Source organism: Hoplias malabaricus, chromosome 1 (assembly GCF_029633855.1).
Source record: "Hoplias malabaricus isolate fHopMal1 chromosome 1, fHopMal1.hap1, whole genome shotgun sequence".
Classification (NCBI taxonomy): Eukaryota; Metazoa; Chordata; class Actinopteri; order Characiformes; family Erythrinidae; genus Hoplias; species Hoplias malabaricus.
Window position 1 is genome coordinate 37741227 of NC_089800.1, and position 21482 is coordinate 37762708.

At 37.9% G+C, this 21482-nt stretch overlaps 1 protein-coding gene across 2 annotated transcripts; it reads right to left on the reverse strand.

Moving 5' to 3' along the window:
- Window positions 1-840: 840 nt before the first annotated feature.
- Window positions 841-19222, reverse strand: si:ch211-149e23.4 (uncharacterized). 2 transcript variants are annotated; one of them, XR_010801625.1, is made up of 15 exons: window positions 19137-19222; window positions 16461-16790; window positions 15163-15471; window positions 13597-13884; window positions 13328-13475; window positions 11976-12145; window positions 10610-10897; window positions 9533-9850; window positions 7961-8260; window positions 6413-6575; window positions 5644-5804; window positions 5265-5305; window positions 4050-4125; window positions 3598-3631; window positions 1685-1710 (listed from the first exon to the last, which is right to left on the reverse strand). XR_010801625.1 is itself a non-coding variant. In XM_066662455.1 (14 exons), exons 1-14 carry the CDS (start codon window positions 19198-19200, stop codon window positions 1561-1563), a joined length of 2799 nt encoding a protein of 932 aa, XP_066518552.1. In that variant the 5' UTR covers window positions 19201-19222; the 3' UTR covers window positions 841-1560. The 2 variants fall into 2 exon arrangements, 1 of the variants encoding a protein (XP_066518552.1); XM_066662455.1 differs by lacking the exon at window positions 5265-5305 and having other exon boundaries at window positions 841-1710.
- Window positions 19223-21482: the final 2260 nt, after the last annotated feature.

Genomic DNA, 21482 nt, shown 5'->3' on the forward strand with positions numbered 1-21482 from the left:
TGGCTCATTATTTAACACTTTTATTACATATAGTGTATATGTATTATATAATTAATGTTCATATACAAGCCTAAGTGGGCCGCCAAGTCCTAAGGCCTTCTTTGACTTGAGCAGTTTAATTATGTTGTCAAAGTGTTTACTGCCCTGTTCACTGCCCCCAGTGTGTGTGTGTGAAGTATTGCTTAATAGTCCGTGTTTGTGCGTTCATGGCTAAGGATGGGTTAAATGAAGAGAAGCAATTTTCCTTCTACTTCTTTAGAACAGGTGTTCTCCATGTCTGCATGGGTTCTTCCCAGGTGCTCTAGGCTCCTTCCAAAGTCCCAAAACACATGGGGGATTGGCTGTATCAAACTACCAATAGGTGTGAGTGTGGAAAAAAATTGGGTGCATGCATGGCTGTGTAATGTGCTGTGGTGGAATGGCTTTTTAGACAACAAGGAGAACCTCAAATGTTAGAAAGCAGAAACCAAGGATGAGGGTATTGGGGGGAGGGGGGGTTTCCTTTTATAAAAAGATATATTTTTTAAAATTACTATCGTGAATGTCACCTTTAAGTATTTGTATAGTTATGTTCTTTTAAAAGCAAAAGCAAAAAGGAGTCTGACCATTATCTGCCTTGGGTGTAAAGAAACTGGAAAAGGAATAAGCCACAAAAATACATGCATCAATACAGATTGTATTAATGTGGAATTGAATTCCATTCTACGGGGCAGCTTCAGAAGCAGGCTAGAGCGAAGTGATCACCTGCCACCCCACCCCTGCCCTCCTCCTTGTGAGCCTTTGTGTGTGTGTGTGTGTGAAATGGAATGCTGTACAAACACAGTAATCTTTAATGCTTTTATTGAATTAATGCATACACACCTAACGGAATGTATAAACATGTAAGATGCCAAGTGAACAATGCTCTAAATGCAAACATTACACTGTGCAGGTTCTAGAAAAGTACAAAATTCAAATAATGAAATAAAAATGACATTTTTCATTAAAAAAGATCCCTCTTTGCACCCAGTGTTTCTGGGTAGGCTCCGGACCCACCGCGACCCTGAACTGGATAAGCGGTTACAGATAATGAATGAATGAATGAATGAATGAATTAAAAAACTATTTTCTTTTTCAAGTTGAGGACATTTATGTAATGCTTATACGTTTCTTTACAGCAGTCAAAACTGGCCTTCTGTTAATTATCCCATTCATTTATCACATAGGATAATCAAAGGAAATGAAATATTGAAATTTGTGCAACTCCAAGGCTCTTAACATTGATCCTTATGCAGAAACGTACTAGTTTGCAATATTCAGGGACTCGCAGCAGCCTTCATGTAATGATCCACTTATTATTATTGTAATAAGTAAACAACATTACCCTTTACAACTCATAGGTTTGTCAAAACTTTGAAAACAAAATTCTATTTAAAAGTCTAATTTAAAAAAAAACAGCATTTATTTGCAAACTTCTGCCTTACAGTTTTTCACACCAACCTGACCGTGGCTGCTACTATTCAAATCCCATTCAAAACATCACACAGGATACTGACCACCTGAAATCCCAAAGCCTTGTGCTCATACGGTGCTTTTGACATCAAGCACTATGGAGTAATGCACCAGCTCCGCGTACTCTGGGCTTTTCCCTTTGGGTGGCAGGGCCTTGTTGAGTTCAGGAGAGCAAGGGGTCTGCATGAGGCCAGCCAGAGATTCCCGCTGCTTCCTGACCTGAACAGATCAAACATGACCTGTGATTACAACACTGTTTCCAAAACTCCAGTCCAGGGAATCTCATGTGAACAGCACTCTTTCATGTTTGCCCCAGAGTCATATCATTAGAGCTGGGTCATAACTAGCTGTGCTTACTTGTGTACTTAAAATAATTAGGAGAGAATTCTAATTCACAGTTTCCACTGTCCCAAATGTAATCGATCAGCTAAGACATGTCTGGAATTTGAAGCTTGCCTCCTTTTTTAGTGTAGAGCAAAAGCTATATGCCAAAACACGTTATTTCCCAATTTTTTGGTCAGTTTGCCCCTTTTTGCTGCAATAACATCTTCACTTTTGGGAGGATTTTAACCATATGTTGGGTGTTACATCCCGTGTTTTTAGTTAAGCTTGTTTTCTTGTGTTCTCTCTCTGTCTCAAATAGCTTTATTGGCATAAACCTTAAATAACAATTGTTGTCAAAGTAAATGACAGAACTAAAATTTATGAAATAAAGTCAATAACAATATTTTTTAAATGCATTCATTTATATATTGTACATATCGGTCTCTTTGTAGTTGTGGAGCAACTCTTTACATTCCATCTGGGCTAATACATTGCTCCAGCTAGCTGCCCAGCAGTGTCAGACCACATATTTGTTGTTTTTTGTATGTTATTTGTTGCTTTTGGTGTAAACTTTTGGGCTCTTTTTTTGCTGAGTGCAGGCAGGGCAGATATGTATTATCTGTATTATTTGTATGATCTTTTCTGCAGGTTTAGTTAGTTTAGTTGGTTTTCTTGAGTTGATTTTTTTTTTCCAAATGAGAGCTTGAAACCCCCCAAACTAATGCAACATTTACAAATGAAACTTTTATACATGCAGTTGGCGTGGTCCTCCTTAGTTTCTCACTAATGTTCTCTGATTGTAGAGATATGCAGAGAAGTGAAATATCTAATTTTGTGGCCTTATTTATTTTATGCAGTTTTGATATTTAATTTTAATTTTAATCATAGTAACTTTTAAACATGCAGTTGTCATGTTCCTCCTCAGTTTCTTTAAAACAATTGCTCTTAAATTCACATTGCAGGCATATGCATGTTTAAATGTGTTTTTGAAGGCTATTTTTCAAAAATAGCCTGGCTTGGTTTGTATTTTATAAATGTGGGTCGTGACTTAATGACCATGAGAAAATGTGGGTCCCGGGCTTAGACCAGTTGAGAACCCCTGCTCTAAAACAAATACATTATTGCCCATATTATTTGTGTTTTGGTAACTTAAAGAGTGTCATTTTGAGTGGGCACTTTTCTAAAAAAAAACTCTATTACATCTAACCCCTACAGGACATATTATTGGTATATTGCTATTTGATTGCATTCAGCTTTGAGAGCATTATTGAGGTCAGGGACTGATGTAGGTTGATTAGGGCTAGATTCCAAACACTACTTGTGTTCATCCCATAGGTATTGGATAATGCTCCTTTCCTTTCAGAAAGCATAGCTTCTCTGCTCCACAGTCCAATGTTTGGTGCTTGGTAACATTAAATGAACACTAGGCAAAATCTGATTTTTTGCTTCTGGGCCCCCCCTATAGTTGCAGGCTTTAACTGACATTTACAGCATCCTCCAAATATTACATAGTGCAGTTTCTGCAGTACTGAGCCCCGCGTAACAAGAATGAAAGTTCTGGTCTGCTTATTACAAGTCAGTGAATCATCACAATGATCTTGAAGCTGTAATTTTAAAGTAAAAAAAATACTACCTAGTGTATGTTTTAAGTCAAAATACAGCCTGAGACCCCCGAACCAAATTCACTCATAGTAAGGGGTGTCTACAAATCTTGTGTACGTAGTGTGAGAGCATTAAATAGAATGTAAAAGTGAAAGCCATGAAACAATGTCACTGTAATACCTTCTTTGATGAGTGGCCTTCTCCAGTGCGCTTGCTGTATGGAACAAAAAAAAAAGAAACTTTCATTCATTCATTGCCTTTAACTGCTTATCCAGTTCAGGGTCATGGTGGGAAGAAAGAAACAGTTATTCAGTTATTTAACATAACAGGTAAAAAGAGTAAAGTTGTATTGATGACTGTTGGGCAGAAGGATGTAGAAATTACAGGTTTCTACTTGAGCAGCAGAAAGAAACTGTTTGTGCTACAGGAATGGTGTACATGTGGTTAATGTGGCAGTACCTACTCAGACTATGTAAACCACGGCATATCCTGTTTATGAATAGATGGCACGATATTGGCCTAGGTGTTCTACCTTGCTTCCTGTTTTGCCTGCAGACTCACCTATGCCTTTTAAGTTAAAACAATGCAACTGTTGGCTACCAGTGCAGATGGCACAATACGAAGCAACTCACCACAATATGCAGAAAGTGATGAACAGGAAGACGCTGATGGCAGTAGCCGAGGAGAAACAGATGAGGATAAATATCACTGTGCAAAGAAGACAATAAGAAAGAATGCATAAACAGCATACCAGTGTGAATGTGATTCAGTAAGTCTTTTAAGGTGGTGAGGCTGAGTATAACACCCAAGCATCATAGGTGATGTGAAAAAGAAACGCCAGTGTACGGCAAAAGACCAAACATGGGGGAGAAAAAAATAATTTTGGCATGCCATTTTTGAAAAGGTTTGAAAGACTTTCGCTTTCAGCTATAGATTCAAGTTTAGTTCATTTCAACCTGTGTTCAAAATCATTACACAGAATGATTCTGCAGGCTGCGCTGCTTTCGAGGCAGAAGGAATGTAATTGGTAACTAGCTGTAAACAAGTAAAGCTCTGCCCTGTCCCTTGTGTGTGCCTGCTTTGATAGCCAGAAATGTCTCTGGAAGATATGTGTACAATACAATCTTTTTTTTCCTCTACACTTCCTCTACAATTAGTTTGAAGTGCAGCAAAAATCTCAGTGTTTTGTTTTGCTTGAATGGAGGATCATGTAACTGCTTCTGAGGAAGCTGCCAAATGTTATAATGCTCTGCTGCCTCCGAGACTGATTCTGAAGAACTACTTTCCTGAGCATTTCAGTTATGATTGCTGCTTCTGAAGGAGCTGCAGAATGTTATACAATAATTCTCTGCTTCATCTTAGGCAGACAAAGACTAAGACAAAGTGAAATAGCACATTTCTGCTGTAATCATTACAGTGTACTTCTTTCGAATCTGCCTCAGAGGAAGCAGAATATTCTATTTGAAGCATTTGCAAATTTCCTCCCAATGTGTCTTATCCAATCAGGTTCATTCCTGCCTTTTGGCTGGTAACCAATTACATTCATTCCCTCTTGAAGCCAATGTTGCCTCCAAAACCATTTTGAGTAGTGATTTTGCACACAAGCTAATTTTACTTCAAATGTCAACTATGATATGTCCAAAAATCAAACAAGGGTAGGGCTCACAATCAAAATGTTTATGTTTGTTCAAGTCTTTCAGGGCCCTAACCTACATCTGCAAATTTGTAAGACTTCAAGTTTGGGGGAATTATTTAGGAAAATATTAATGATTTCTGAGTGACTACTAAGTGTAATTCAGATTTACTGTCCTGAAATCAAGGGAAAGGAGGAGGGAGTGGTTTCCTACCATCCACCAAATTGCATAGTGCCGTTTCTGCAGTGCTGAGTCTGTAATAGCAAAGACAAATAACTATTTTCCCTACTACAGGTCAGAGGGACATAACAATGATTTTTGATGCTCCACTACTTAGTGTTCCTTTAAAGCTCACATAGTACATTTACAAAGTAAAAATGTACCTCAAACAGGTATCAATAAGGTAAGTGTTGTAAGTAGTTCAACCGTTCCTTTAACTAATATGCTTTGAGCAATTATTGTTAAGCTCGCCCTAGCCACGCCTGTTACATTCAAACTAAAGAGAAGGTTTTTGTTTTTTTTTTCCATGTGAAACATACTTCAGTTAAAGAAATGTTTTCACATTCTAAATTTACGATGATGCAGAACTCACTGATTTGGTTGTCCTGGCTGGTTACATCCACTTGAATGACGGCCGTGGCCTTGTGGTGGTACCATAAAGCGTGGCATGTGTACAAGGCAGCGTCCTGCTCTGAAGCTGGCTCAGGAAATACCAGAGTCGTATCAACAGTGTGTGCCGGTGATTGATCAGCTCTGATACCAGACAAACATAAAAAGTACAGTCAATAGATTAAAAAAATGAACAAAATTGCTGCAATTCATCACGATTAACTGCAGTTTTTTAATACTGAATCTTTTAATAAAATTGATATTTAAAGGTAATATCAATTATTTGATGTAAGATCAACACAGTATAATTAACTTTATATTAGTTGTGTCTAAAAAATATATCTCAGTGTAGTTTTGATTATTCTTTAATTAGAATCTCTAATTTTGCTGGGTAACAGCTTCAGGGAGAAACTTAGTTTCAGACATAAAAAAATATATAATAAAGGAAATTAACACTACAGCGCAGCTCGTGGTTCAAACATGGCAACCGGAGCTGTCTCTCTCTCTCTCTGTGTGTGTGTGTGTGCGCGTGTGTTGGAGTGATTGAGTGAGTGAGTGAGAGAGAGAGATGACATTTAATGCATGCTTCAGCTTATATGTAATCTACCTTCTGAACTCAACTGTAGCGATGCAGCCTTTACATCGCTAGATAAAACTGTAAATATGTTGCTAGGCTCTGTAAAAGGAGTGAATTATGAGAGGACGCTGTGGCCAAATTTTGTAAATGATTAGTTAGCTTTTTTTCTGAGTACCTGAAGCATTTGAAATGTATTTCTGGTGTGTTTCTATTGACTCTGAAAATGATCCTTTGGTTAGGGACACCTTCCTGCAGAGTGACTCCGTGTATTGCAGTGTGGTGGCCAAGGTTCCCAGGCACTCCAATGGTTTTGTTCAAAACTATTATGGATGAGATAACTGCAAAGGAAACAGATTTCATCCTCCACAGTTACAAACATCAAACCAGTCACCACAAAAGATCAGATACTTAGCTATTGCTCAATGCATATGTTGTAAACACCTGGTTCACGACATTGCAACATGAAACAGGAAGTGTGTGCATTAGGGTGACCATATTTGAGTTTTCAAAAAAAGAGGACACATGGGGCAGGTAGGCAGCACAAATGCTTCCATAACCATGCAACTAGGCTCCTGAAATTTAACACATAAACAGATAATCATTAACCAGATAAATAACAAATGCCTTTTTGGACAGATTCCTTTCCATTCTACATTTGCCCGAAGCAAACATAATAAAATAATATTTTTGTCATTTCTTGATAGTTTATTATCATAGAAACCTGTTATTTTCTGTTCATACCAAACTTCAAAACTGAAGTCCTGTATTAAACGACTTGTTTACACCAGAAAACTCATGATCATGACAGACACTGGCGAGTTTACCCACTGGCGTGTTTTTTAAACGTTACTAAAAGCAAGCACTACTTTTTTTTATCAACCAGAAGTAATGAAGACTTGATAAATAATCAGAGCATCGCTGGGATTGAGATATTATGCAAAAATACTTATATTTTAAAAGGTCTGGCTGATAAAACGTGCTGTATGTGAGAGTGTCTCCCCTGTTCCCCTTTAATGATCCGGAGATTTGGTCTGTTTTCTTCTAAAGTTAATGTTAAACAGAAAAACTGCGCAGATGTAACTGGATTAACTCGTCAGAAAGTCAGTAACGGTCAGGTGTGTCCGTGTATTTGTGTCGTTATAGGGACAGAAGTGACAACTTTCAGTTCTGTAAAATATAGAGTAGAAAGTGAAAGGCTCGTGTGAAACGCTTCCAAATACGAAGAAGAGACTATGATAAATTACATTAACAACTTTCAACACGTTTCTGTTCGAGTCTCCAATAAAATGTGACGTGGAGCGGAGTTCAGCTGAAAGTGATGTAAGCACAAGAAGGTGCGCGCGGCGAAGCGTGTCCCATTTCTGCTCTGAGCTCCGACTTGATCCCGGCGCGCCCACTTTGCTTACCTACAATAACGTCACCATACGTCATCAAAGTGCATACTTCAAGTAAGGGATTAGGGCTTATTGTAAGAATTGGGAAAGGGGGAAGACTATGTACGGCAAAATCCCCGACAGTTTTGGAGATTTTAAAATCCCGACAGGACGCATATTTTAGGTCCCGAAAAGAGGACATGTCCGGCGAAAAGAGGACATCTGGTCACCCTAGTGTTCATGTCCCAGGTAAAACCTACTTGAACTTAAACTTAGAACATTTAGTTCTGGTCATTATAGTGGAAAACAAATATTCTATTGGCAATGAACCTTCACAGAAATGTACTTACAATATTTTGGTATATGTACGGTTTTCCTTTCTTCTTTACCATAATTGCTTCTGATCACACATGTCAAGTTCTTCCCCTCATGGTCACTCAGATTGAAATCATAAGCAGTGTTGGCAAACACTTTTATGCCCTTAAAGGTAGTATGAACTTTTCTCAACACGGTGGTGGAATTGTGGGAATTGTGTTTGGAAATGACCCAGGAGATGTTGGGTACAACTGCATCACCTCTGTAGTCACACACAGCAGCCCATAGTGCAGAGTCTCTTAGTTGACCAACATTCACTCGACTTACAGAACCATCTAAAAGGAGAAAGTTCACAGTGGTAAATAGCCCACACTCTGTTCCAAACAGTTTAACTGATAGTAGATAAATAGTTCAAAACCAGATAATGTTCATTAGCCAAAATAAGATATGTATCTGAGGTTTGCTTCTGTGGGTTTATTGTGCAGCTATCAGTCACATGTAACAGTACCTAAACATAAAATATTATGCTTATCTCAGACAGCATCGAGTTTAGTGTAGGCTTAGATATGAGCCTTAGATAGAATGAGGCTTAGATAGAATGTCATACCACAAACATTTATAAGTGTTTCTTTGTGTAACATATAATTGTAATTCATTATTTTAATTATTCTCCTACTTTTTTGTCATTTTAGGGTAACTGTTGCATGGTATTAAAATGAAAACGATAATTTCATTCATTCATTCATTTTCTGTAACTGCTTATCCAATACAGGGTCACATTGGTCCCAGAGTCTACACAGAATGAATGGGTGCAAGGTGTGAACACACCTTACAGGAGGTGCCAGTCCTTCGCAGGGCAAACTGTAACTTTATTTAACAAAAAATAACATTAAAACATTTAGTTTAGATGATTATACATGGCCCTGTGAAGGACTGGTGCCCCCTCCAGGGTGTATTCCCACCTTGCGCCCAATGATTCCAGGTAGGCTCTGGACCCACTGCAACCCTGAACTGGTTAAGCGCTTACAGATAATGAATGAATGAATGATTATACATGGTGATTTCGTATTTAATACAATGCAGCAGTTGCCGCTATTTGCTCTCTTATTTCTCATTTCACCTTGAGTTGAAAGAGAACATTAAAGTTGACATCAGGGGCAAGCGCGACATTGGCTTTGCGGTTACTGTCACTGCATCACAGCTCCAGCTCTCTGTGTATGAGGAGTTTGGTATTTCTTCCTACAATCCAAAAAGCATGAAGCCCTCTATACTGAAGATGGAGCTGTGGGCTAGAGGCTTGAGAAGTGAGCTTGGGACTGAAAAGTCACAGGTTTGTCCCCAGGATCAAGGATGTAGAATTAGCATGGACGTAGGTGACATGTCCCCACCAATATCCAGCGATTATTAAATCAGTGAAAATTGTCAGTGAATAGTGAATTATTGAATTAGTAGTAGATTCATAGATCCCCACCCATGTCAAGAGCAAATCTACACCATTGCCCAGTACATGAAAACTGGGGGGGGGGGGCATCTTTGCGTTTGTTTTCTGATTTCTTTGTGCACATAAACACGCTGGTGTGAAATCTAGGCACTGATGTACACTGTACCTGTTGAGGGGATAAGGACACTCTTTCGCTCTGTTTTCTCAAGTCCTCGATGCTTGAGGACACAGGTAACATTGCATCCAGCAAAGGCCTGAACTGAGAGATGTGCTGTTCTCCAAACTCCAACTGCATCATCCTGCTGTGTCCCAGACTCTCTCCCAACATTACTGGGCTCTGAGGCGTTGATGCCACCCCTGCAGTCCTTCATGTCCCAGGTAATGGAGGCAGCAAAAGGCAGGACGTCTGCGCTGCAGTTCACTTCTACATATGCAAGATTATTCTCCCACATGATTTTAGACTGCAGTGTAATATTGGAGGGAACTGTAAGGAATAAATCACAAAGAATACAGAATAAACTTATCTTCCAATTGCAATGCTCTTCTGTCCACAAGGTCTGTTTGTTTAATAGCTGTGCTACAGCTTAACAGAGAATGTTTCTTGAAATGTCCCTAAGTCTTATTTCTCAGGAGTGGTAGTCTAGTCTCTTAGCATATAAAAGCCACTCAGTACTTCAATTCAAATTTTATACCACTCACGCCCACACCTGTCATTCAGCAAAGTGATATTAACCTCATGTGCAACTACTTCAGAGCATCCATTTTATTTCACCCTTTACTGTGCAGATCATATAACCTGTGTTTGTGTTTACAATAGAATAACTTTGGATACAATGGGTGCACTTAAAAAATATGAATACATCAATAAGAAAATGTGTTTTGATATGTTTAATATGACCGGGTTACTGTTTTCGATACTATAGTTATTTGAACATTTTAACAAATCATTGTGATCCTTCACTGTCCTATAATAAAGAGGACAGAGACTCTGTTGTTTGTACTCCAGGCTCAGCACTTCAAAAACTACACTGAAACTTTTGGAGTAAGGTGGGAAATAACCCCCCTCCCTCCCACTGTAGGATGTGCCCAGGAGCAAAAATACTTAATATCTTACGTAGTTTTCTTTTAAGTTTGAGCTTCAGTTTTAACCCCATGCAAACCTTAACATCACAAAATTTCTAATGAGTAGGCATACGTTATCTTGCAATGTCCTAAACCAAACTACAACTTTAGTTTCACATACCACAAATGGGAAGAGAGATTTGTCGCCATTGCTGTTCTGCTAGAGCTAAATGTTCAACAACACACTTTACTGTCAGCTCTTGGGACACACACTCAGGCAAGGACACAATACTTCTTGCAGTCTGCAGCCCATTGAAACAAGTGATGTTGTACTGCGTTTTTCGATGAAGGTCTTGTGGTAGAATCCAAGAGATGTTTGCTGCAGGAGAGGCATCAGAGGCCAGGCACTCAATGTTGATGTTACCTGTTTCTTTCCAGACATTAATGCTTATGTTTGGGGGAAAGGACTCTGAAAAGAAAGTTCAATAAAATGGGAGAATATCAAAACTGAGAGCAAACTAGAACAAATCTCCATATTTGAATGGAACAGGAACAACTTTTTGTATTTAAATGTATTATTTTCTTTTCCCAGATAGTTAATTGCAAAACACCTTCATTTAGAAATCCCAAGCACTAGCTAGGACTCCACCAATCATATGATCCTACCAAGACAAGGGAAGAGGAAAGACCATATTACCCTAGGGAGACCATATTTTGGTTTTCAAACAATAGGGACACGGGGCAAATGGGCCTGGATTGTGGGTGTAAACGCTTGACAAAAGCATTGATAATCATGCTACTATGTTGTTTAATCCTTAAACAAATACTTTTTAATAAAATTAATATATGTCTGTATAGCCAGATTCCTTTCCATTAAACATTTGGTCTTAAACAAAACTGAAGCACTGTATTGAAAAGACATTCAAGATTACAATTTAATGGTGATGTGTTTAAATGCAACTAAAAGCAAGCACCACATTTTATCAACCAGAAATAATGTAGACTTGATAAAGGATCATGGCATTGCTGGGAACCATATATTCATGTAGAAAGGTCTGACTGATAAAATGGTGCTTTATATACTATAATTCACAGCTTTGTTCTTTACACAAAGAAGAGATTATGATATATTACCCTAACATCTTTCAATGCATTTCTGTTCCAGACTCTAGTAAAACACCGATATTGAGTGGCGCTCAGATGAAAACCAAGATTTAAGCTGTAGTGATGTAAATTCTGCTTTCCACTCTCCAACCCCTAGAACATTTGAACCTTTGCGTCCCTTTTGCATACCAACATGAAAATATGTAAACAAAGTCCAAGGTAGGAAGGGTTTAGAGCTTAGGGAAGAGAATTGGGATGGGGAGAGACTGCAGACAGCAAATTCCTAAATCCAGGCCAAACAGATGTTTTAGGTCCCAAAAAATTATTTATGCAAAAAAAAAAGGACTTATAATCACCCTGTATCACTTATTCAGATACTGGGGTCAGTTGTGCTACTTTGGACACTTAAACAGTTCTGAGAGGCTATGATGATTGTCTTGTACCTGGTAATATGACTCTGGGCTTCACTTCAATGTTGAACTGTAAGAAGGCTCTATGTTTGTGGTAGGAGGCTTGGCAAAGGTATTGTCCAGAAAGGTTCAAGTTGACTGGGCCCTTTATAAGGAGATCACTGCCAATCACATCCACATCTTTAGGCATAGGCTCGCCGTCTCTGCATTTACAGAACAGAACCCCACTCATTAACTATTGTAATGTGTTACTGGACGATTGCCAGTATGCAGCAGCCTGGTTGAGCGTATTATTCTGTTTTTATTCAGTATACTCTGGTTTGCTTTTAGGTTTCACACTGCCCTCCAAAACTTCCTTCTGACTTAACTGAGGTCGGCTTACTGCAAACTCCTAAGACCAATTACAGCTCAGCTACTGGAGGATTATTTTATTTTATAGCTCAAACTCTGGCAAAAACATTCCAGGGATTATTAAGAATGTTAACTTAATAGTTATAAATGTAGTAATATATATATATATATATATATATATATATATATATATATATATATATATATATATATATATATATATATATATATATAACTACATTTATAACTACATATATATATACACACACGTCTTAGGCTTGCATATGCCAACATTTTTAAAAATTTGCTCATTTACTGGCTGTATGTGTATGTGTGGCTGTAGATGTAAAGTGTACAGAGCTTGGTTAGTCATCCTCTAGTCCTTCACCAGTGGTCACAGGATACTGTCCCAGGTCTGGCCCCCACAAAACTTACTGTAACCCAAGTCAAGCTCAGCTCAAGGCAGTTGGCCCATGTCTGGCCCACACAATATTTATCAATGCTGCTACTGGGCTGTAAGTGCCAAATGTGGCACAGATTAGGCCCAAAAAAAAAAAAAATAGGGAGAATACTGACCATTGAAAGTCAGGGTCAAAGGAAGCTAAGAAAGTACACAGAGCCACAGATAGACTACAGTCTGTAATTGTACACTGAATAATCACTGGATTAGGAAACGTTACCTGGTATCTACACTCAATGTCCAGTATATCAGCTCCAGTAACCATACAGAAGCACTTTATAGTTCTTCAATTACAGACTGTAGTCCACCTGTTTTTCTGTGTACATTCTTATCCCCATTTCACCCTGTTCTTCAATGGTCAGGACCCCCACAGAGCAGGTATGATTTTGGTGGTAGGGTCTGATAAAATGGATAAAGAGTTTAGATACAAAGTAGGTGTTCCTAATCTAGTGATTGTTCAACATTTGGGTCAAACTGCAGTGTTACAGAAGTCATAAAAAGCTCATCCTCCAACAAACTTAGACTATGGCCATAGAACAACAGCAAAAAATAGGGAAATACTGGAGATTCTCACTTGCTGCAGTTGATTTTGTAGCTTGGTACATTCCCCAATACTTCTGTAGTGATGATGACACCTTTGTCCCCTTCTAATATCACAATATCAGTGGCCTTTTCATAGTTCATTTCAGAACTGCTGTTCTTCAGCTGAAGAGATGTGATATCTAAAAAACAAATAAGAGATCAAGTACAGGCAATAATGTTTGTGAGGGTGTGTGGGTGTGAGAAATATACTGCTTTTCTATTCACTATCTAATAAATCTGCCTGAACCCGCAGATACTCACAATATATTGGAAGGGTGACTGTTCTTGTGTGTACTGCAGGAAGAAGTGAGTAGCCAAAGATGCAGGTGATATTTTCTCCCTCATATTGATCTGATGGAAACCAGTGAGAACTAGCCACCATTTCAGATTCCATATCTTGTTTCTGAGAAGGAGCCATTTTTACAGATGTGGGCAGTATCCATGTAATTTCTGGAAGAGGCCTCCCTCCTGTCGCTGTGCAAAGAACCTGAAAAACGTCTTTACTTTCCTTTTGTTTCAGTGCGACATCCATGGTTACATTGGGAGAAACTGTAGCACAGAACAGGGAAATCTCATGATTTAGTTATTATAAGATTCTTTTGGAGATTAATCAAAACATTACAACTCTAAAAGGAGCCATCAATAATTTTTACCACTTATAATAATAATAAAAAAATGTATGAACATTATTAAATGTGTCCCTGCCTTGGTGACACCAGACCCTGAATCTAAACCTAAACATACGTAGTGGTTTATGTCAGACCTGCAATGGACTGGAATCAGCATAAGGTGATATTTATGTCTGTGTATTGTATAGACACTATATTCCTCATCAGACTAAGGGCCTTCTATTGTTTTCTGAATAATATTAGTTTATATTGTTTTAAATTAAGTCAAAAACAGGAGTCTCGCAAAAGGGCACTAACTGGTAGCAGTGTGTTTATGCAGACAATGTTTTGAGCCCCAGTTCTGCTGTGTGGAGGGCAGTGTTCTTGTTACCCACTACAATATTTCACAATATTTTATTGCAAAAGAAAATGAAGAAGATCTGAACAGATTTCTGTTCCAAATAATGTCACTGTCAATGCTGCTTTGAATAGCTGAAAGAATATTACAGGACCCACTGATTACAATTCATTGTTTCTAACGTAACTACAAGCATCATTCATTGCTAACTGGACTGGCTCGGTTTGGCAATTATTTGTTGATAAGTGTCACCAACTTTTGATGGGCAATGCTTATTTTAATTTTCGTGCTTGGTTTCATACTCTAACTATGCAATAGAAACCACTGGAATCTCGGTTTCTACTGCTGTAAGTCAGGTGCCATAGGGTAGCTTTGGTTGAGAGGATATTTAATGTCACACAGCTGATGTGAATATTTTGAAACTAACAGGAAACATATGCAGACACAGAAAACTCCTGTGGTAAACACACAGACAAACACACACACACATCGCGTGCATGTTAGAAATTTAAATATGAGACATGTCAAATAATTTCCACAGTTAGACTGTAGTCCTGTTGTTGCTTTGCATACTGTGTTAGCACACTTTGACCCTGTCATTCAGTGATCAGGACCCTCATAAGACCACCACAGAGCAGGTAATATTTGTGTGCTGGATCATTCTCAGCACTCCAGTAACACTCACAGTGTGGTGTTGTATTTGCGTGTTTTTAAAACCCCATAATATCCACATAAAACCAAAATGTGCTGGGTTTGCTGCTACCTGGTCTACACAGTTTAATTTAGCAGTGAGGCTAACTGTTGTAGCAAACGTAGCAAATTATTAAAGAGCTCTTAGTTGATATTCCAGTCAAAACTTACCGAACGTCTTTAAGTTAATGTCGTTCTCACTGGGCTCAGTCAAAGCTTGATGCTGGACAACACAAGTGACCTTACTCTCATTGTTAAAGAGGATAGGGAACCTGAGAACACTGAGGACATCAGATGTGCCGTTTGGATGTGTGGCATTTATGGTGTATATGGAGAAAATGTGTACATTCAGTGGAACACCACGGATCTCCCAGCTGATGTGCGCCATGGGCTTAGCATTCAAAGCTGAGCAGGAGACAGTTTGATAGTGAGTTCCATTCAGAATATCTTCTTCCTCGTGAATTTTTATCCCAGGCTTGGCTTGGGGAAGAAAAACAAAGGGGTTTGACTTCTGTTTCTATACTAGGACATCTTATTAAAAAAAATCTTGGTGAGTATTAAGCACACTAACTTTGTGTAAACCCATTTTAAAATCAGTACCCTTTACATATAGTTTATAGGGGTTATACCAGGGACAGCCTTTATATATTTTGTAATTCTGAGTAAACTCTACTCTTAGACTTGATTTACATCTGGTTTCCTATGAGTATTATGTGGATTGCATCCTGATATGATTCCTCATATTTAGGGTCAGCTGTGAAATTTAAATCTAATTTCTGAAAAATGAAAGTAATCTCATAATCGTTTTCAGTTGCTGATATGTTTGTGTACACTGTTTATAGTTTATTTTATATGGAGTCAAAAAATGGTCAAAAAGATTTTGAACTTGTAGGACAACACTCACAGATGTAAAGGAATTTTCAAATCCACTTGAAATTCAAATCCACAAATGTGATGGAATGCTCAAATTTAAAACAACAATAATAATAATTTTATTTCACAAAATTGGAAAAAATATTTGTAATGTATAGAAATCATTTTTAAATGTGTAGAGAAGATTTGCATTTGCAAATCAAATGTTGTGACTGTGTGAATCAGTAACTCTCAAATGGCCTAAAATGTGCCAGAGCAAACATTTTTGAGATTCCAAATGTGAGAGTGGGACTTTTTAAAAGTGGTGGAAAAAAATCCACACATTCACCTTTTCTGCTGCTTGTGTGAATCTCTTTTTGTATCTGCAGATTTTTGACCCTGTTTTGAGGGCCAATTGATAGACCAATAGGAAAGCTTTTGCTGGACAAATCAGATTGCAAGGTTTGTTTAACCAATCAAACCACATCTTAAGCAATTTCCTCTGATGTCTATGCCAGATGACACTACTGTTGGTTACTGATATTAAAATGTATGAAAATAAATATACAAATAATAATTAAAAACTTCACTTATTCACACGGGGCATACATACTCACCAATGACTGAGAGCAAAAATTTGTACTTCATTTCTTCCTCATCTGAGGTGAAGCCACACGTGTATTGTCCCTCCATGTCCAGGCTGTCTATGCTTACCTTCACAGTGAGGTTGGTGAGAGACATTGGAATGGAAAAGCTCTCCTTGTAAGTAAATGGTGCGCCACCAAATTTATAGCCAGCTATTTTCTTTTCAAGCTGTCTGAAATTAAGGCGGTTCCAGGAAGAAGCCAGAATCTCATGTTTGCCAGTGTAAAAGCAGTGTAGGTACACTTCTTCCCCCAGCACCCCTGTTACATGCTGGTCAGGCATAACGTCTTGAGACTCCAAGCCTGTACAAAAAGGGGGAATGGTCACAAATTTATTTATATAATGGTCACAAATATATGTTAAGACATAATAATTGATGTTAAGACATATTTTGTAACCACTACAAGCTGGATTTCTAGTTATGGTCACTTTGAAGGTTTTGGAAGCAGTATATGAGTAAAAGATTATTTTCAAAATACTTAACAAAACCAGTACATGTCTTATTGATGCAAATCACTGAACATCGGCACTTGTGGAGCATTTTGTTAAACGTAAGTGAGTAGGTGAGCTGAGCAAGTTGAGTCAGTGGAAAGCAAGTTCCATAGATTAAAGAGAGAGAGCAAATAAAGGTCACACTTGCTCTATGTCTTCCTGTACTACATGCCATCAAAGCTGAGAATTGAGGCCTTGTGGATGCATCAAAAGTTCAATGTGAATCTGAAATTGTGATGCTTGACAGATAAGGCAGTACTAAGGATGTCAAATACTTCTCTAACTTAAACATGGCAATAGTAGTTGGGTCTTTACTTTTTGTCCCTATACCCCTCCAACAGCACACATCCCTTCTTTCCAGGACTATTAAGATAAGTGTTGGGGGCACTTAATAAATTCTGATAGATTCAATAGGACAGCTGTAAAGAAGTCTGTACCCAACACATCTTCTCTACCCTCAGCTGTCTAGAGAGAATCCTGAATGTCATGGCATATTCATGAGCCAGTTGATTTCACTGCACTCTTATGAATTCACAAATTCTTTCACTTTGTAAAATCACTTCTCGAACTGATTTACAATCCCACAGCCTGATGGGGAAACCACCTCTACACTTAAACCGTATTGAGGACTGTGCTTATTCAAAAAGTGAGAGCCATTCTCAACGTATTGAGACGTGACATTGCGGTTTAAAGCCCTGATATTGGCTAGTTTCCAACTTAGGCATTCACACAGTGCAGCAAACCACAGTGTTATTATCTGACTCACTAACGACTGTTTAACATATCCTTATACGGACATCTCCAATCATTGTCAGTTGTCAGTTTACAGAATCATGCCACTTTTGAGTGATTGTTGTGAACACAGATATTCATTCTTGCACAAACAGCCTTTTTAAGCTACACATTGTTGTAGATTTAACAGTGTTCTGGAGCAGCAAAGAGTCTGCTATTAAAGAGGTATGAAATCCACCAGCTTTCAGCTGTGGAGCAGTGGAATTATGATCTCTGGAATAATAGCACTCCATTCAGTGTTTGTCCTCATTAATATTCAAGTGGCCTGACTGGCATAAAATCTTAAAAAATGCTCCAGATACAGTGTATAGCCTTCCTTTAAAAACAGAAGCTTTTTCTGCAGCACTGTGGGGATTAAACTTGCAGAAGAAATGTGGATGAGCAGGTGTTTACAAGTTTAAGTGTAATATGACATTGTCAGAATCTTGAGTAACGTAGTAACAAATAGTTTTGGATAAAGCTTTTTCCTTTAGTCTCTTCTACTTATTTATTTACATTTTTTAGCAAAAATAAATAAAAAAAATTTAAACTGGCTCTGGAGGAAACACTTTCAACACCTTGATATATATTTATGTGTATGTACATGATATCATCATGGCTTTTAGCAGTGTCAGTATTTGTTTGTTTTTTGTTAACTTAATCACCCTGTTATTTACTGTCTTACTTGCATATTTACTTACCCAACCAATTGTTTTTCTTGTTTTACACACCCCTGGCCACTTGAGGCAAAAATTTTAACTTAACTTCTCTTCCAGTATTTATCTAGCTGACATAAAAACATGTCACTATCACATTGCTTTGGATGATGTGTATATTAGCACCCTTCTTTGCTTTATAATGTGTGATACACCTTATATAATCAAAAGAAAATTCCTGTACATTCTCCAGTCTAATTACTAAGTGACTGTCATTATTATATGTTTAGTCATAATAATATGTGCCAGTGTTTAATAACATGCATGTTTCCTGCATGGTTTGGATCAGATTCAGTTAAAAATCTTCAGTCAACTGACCATTTAGATTCAGGTCAATAAGCATTAAATAGCATCAGGGTAATACCTGTAGTGGACAAAGTTTTCTTTAATTTGTCAGGTAAATAAAGAATCTCAAGAAAATACTCAAAGTAATAATAAGTGTATCATATGACACTATCATGACTTCAGCATTATAAAATATGAGAATTAAATACTAGGGCAAAATGCACAAAAAACATGCAAAATTTCTCTATTCTTATTAATTAAAACTACAAAAGATGACAAAATATATAGTGAAAATACAAAACTATCCATTCTAAATCTTGTTGATGGGATTTTATCACATAGCATTAGAATATCTATTATCTGGTCAGATAAAATGCAACTTACCTTGACTTTCCACGTCCTGACAGAGATTTAAGGAAATCCCTAACAGAAGTATCCACAAAGCCATGGTGAGGTCATTTAATGGGTGAAAATATGCTGCAGTGCTTTTACAGGTAAGGAGTGGGTAAGGAGAGAAAGAGAGACAAACAGAGAGAGAGAGAGAAAGAGAAAGAAAAAAGTGTGTGCATACACGTGTGTGTATTGCTAACCTCAAACCTCATCGTAAGCCAAAATAGTAAAACCACAAACATTTGCATCACTTGCCTTTCTTTATTCATACTTTTAAAAACATCCAGTTGTTTCCGTAGGCCTGTGTGGAACTTGAACTAGGCTTTTATATCAGGATAAACACTTGAAAACAGTTCCACTGATGGAAAAATCGTCAAGAAAAAAAGCATCAAACTAATAAATAGTTCACAATATATCTTAAAGCATTTAGACATGAGCCTTAGCTCACCATGACCATAACCAGAGGTGGGCTAGAGGGCTATAAATCCCCCAGACAGTGGGCTCTGGAGCAGTGGCGCACCCAGAAATAATCCTCAAACATTGGAACCGGACTTTAGTGATTATGTTCAGATCTTCACAAAATATATGTTGTTCCTGCAGCAAAACTGAACAAAGTTTTGATTTCAGAGGAAATGATGCATGAGCAGGTGTTCACAAACTCTTAGCTGTAGTGCTCTTGGGTTTAGCTAAGGTGTTAGCTTGCCTGAGTTTTTTTTGACTGTGCACTAACTTGTCAGCATTTGCCGAGTAGCTTCTTTCACACTTAGGGAAGGAGGGTTAACGGCTAAAGGAACCTGAGGTCAAAACTGTTGAATCATTGTTTGGTGGAGTATAGAAATGAGGTTTCCAACGATAACCTGACTCATCCAACGAATAATCAGAAGGGTTTCAATCTTGGGCAAACAGTATGTTTTTGAGGTTTCACAGTTTCTTACTTCAACAGCAGTGGAAAGAGCAGCGTGTGCACAAAGGTGAATCAGCATCGATCTCACGCCTGACTCCACAAACAGTGTCTGGTTCTAACTGGATCAGCAAGTGTTCTATGCTTTATTATGAAAGCATTATTGCTTTACCATAAAATCTTCTACCCCTGGCAAAAAATAAATGGAATCATTGCACTTAGATTATGTTTACACAGGTTTTTTTTTTTTTACTTTGCAGCAAAAAAACTAATCAAAGATATGACACACAACAGTTTCAGAGCTAGAATCCCAGATAGCAAAGTGATTTTGGCCATGGCTTAATTCCCTAATTTTCATTGGCTCACTTGCCACATGGAATTATTAATTAGTAATTGAGTGGCTACTTAGATTACAAGTGAAGATCATGTTCAACAATGGGTTAAATTCAAGTCTTTATCAAAAGATATTTATTATTATTATTATTATTATGTGTAATGTAAATAGAGATTAATCTCAAGGTTCCTGACTTTGTGGGTTCAATTCCTACCTTGGGTCTGTGAGGAGTTTGGTGTGTTCTCCATTTCTTTGAGTGGGTTTCCTCCAGTTCCTTCACATGGCATGTTGGCACCCAAAGGTTTTGCGTTGGTCCTGGACTCACCGCGACCCTGAAAAGGATTAAGTAATTCTGGAAAACAAATGAATGAATGTCATTTCAGATTCATGTTTATATCTACATTGTGCAGATATAAACTTGGGTGAATCTCAGTTAGAATGTAATCTCCAAAAACAGTTTGGTATGTAATGAAATGCTTCCTTCACCTAGTGCATTCTTTGTTCAGTTTGGAACAGCATTTTTGGCATTAAACTGATTCAGCCCTAGTGGAAATGGACTGATAAATATTGTTGGCTTGATGTGTGATAAAGCTCACCCCTACACCATCGCAAAGTGAAATGGTGGGAGGTGTTCTCTATGGGTAGAGTCGGGGCGAGAGGCCTGAGATGTTATAAGGTCGACTCGAAATAACACCGAGAGGTTCGATTTTTGGTTCCCTTCCACCTTTATTTACACACCAGATTTTATATTACTTTATACAATATATACACGCGCGCTCCTTGAGAACAAAAAAAATAACAAAACAAAATTCTCTATTAGCAGAGACAAAAAGGATAAAGACAACTAAATCAATTGAGTCTTATTATGCCCTTAGGTTATGCTTTTCTCGCTACGGTCTAGCAGAGTCCTCCCTCTTTTACCCTTGTGTGGTATATATATAGGTAGCCCCGCCCCCTTAGAATATACCATTCCCTTAAGAGGTAAAAGTTATTGTATCTTGCATACACAAGTTTCATAAACAATAAAAATAACAATGAACTAACAACTGTACCAAGATTCAATTACGGCCATGGCATGTTTAACATTCATTCATAATATCACTAT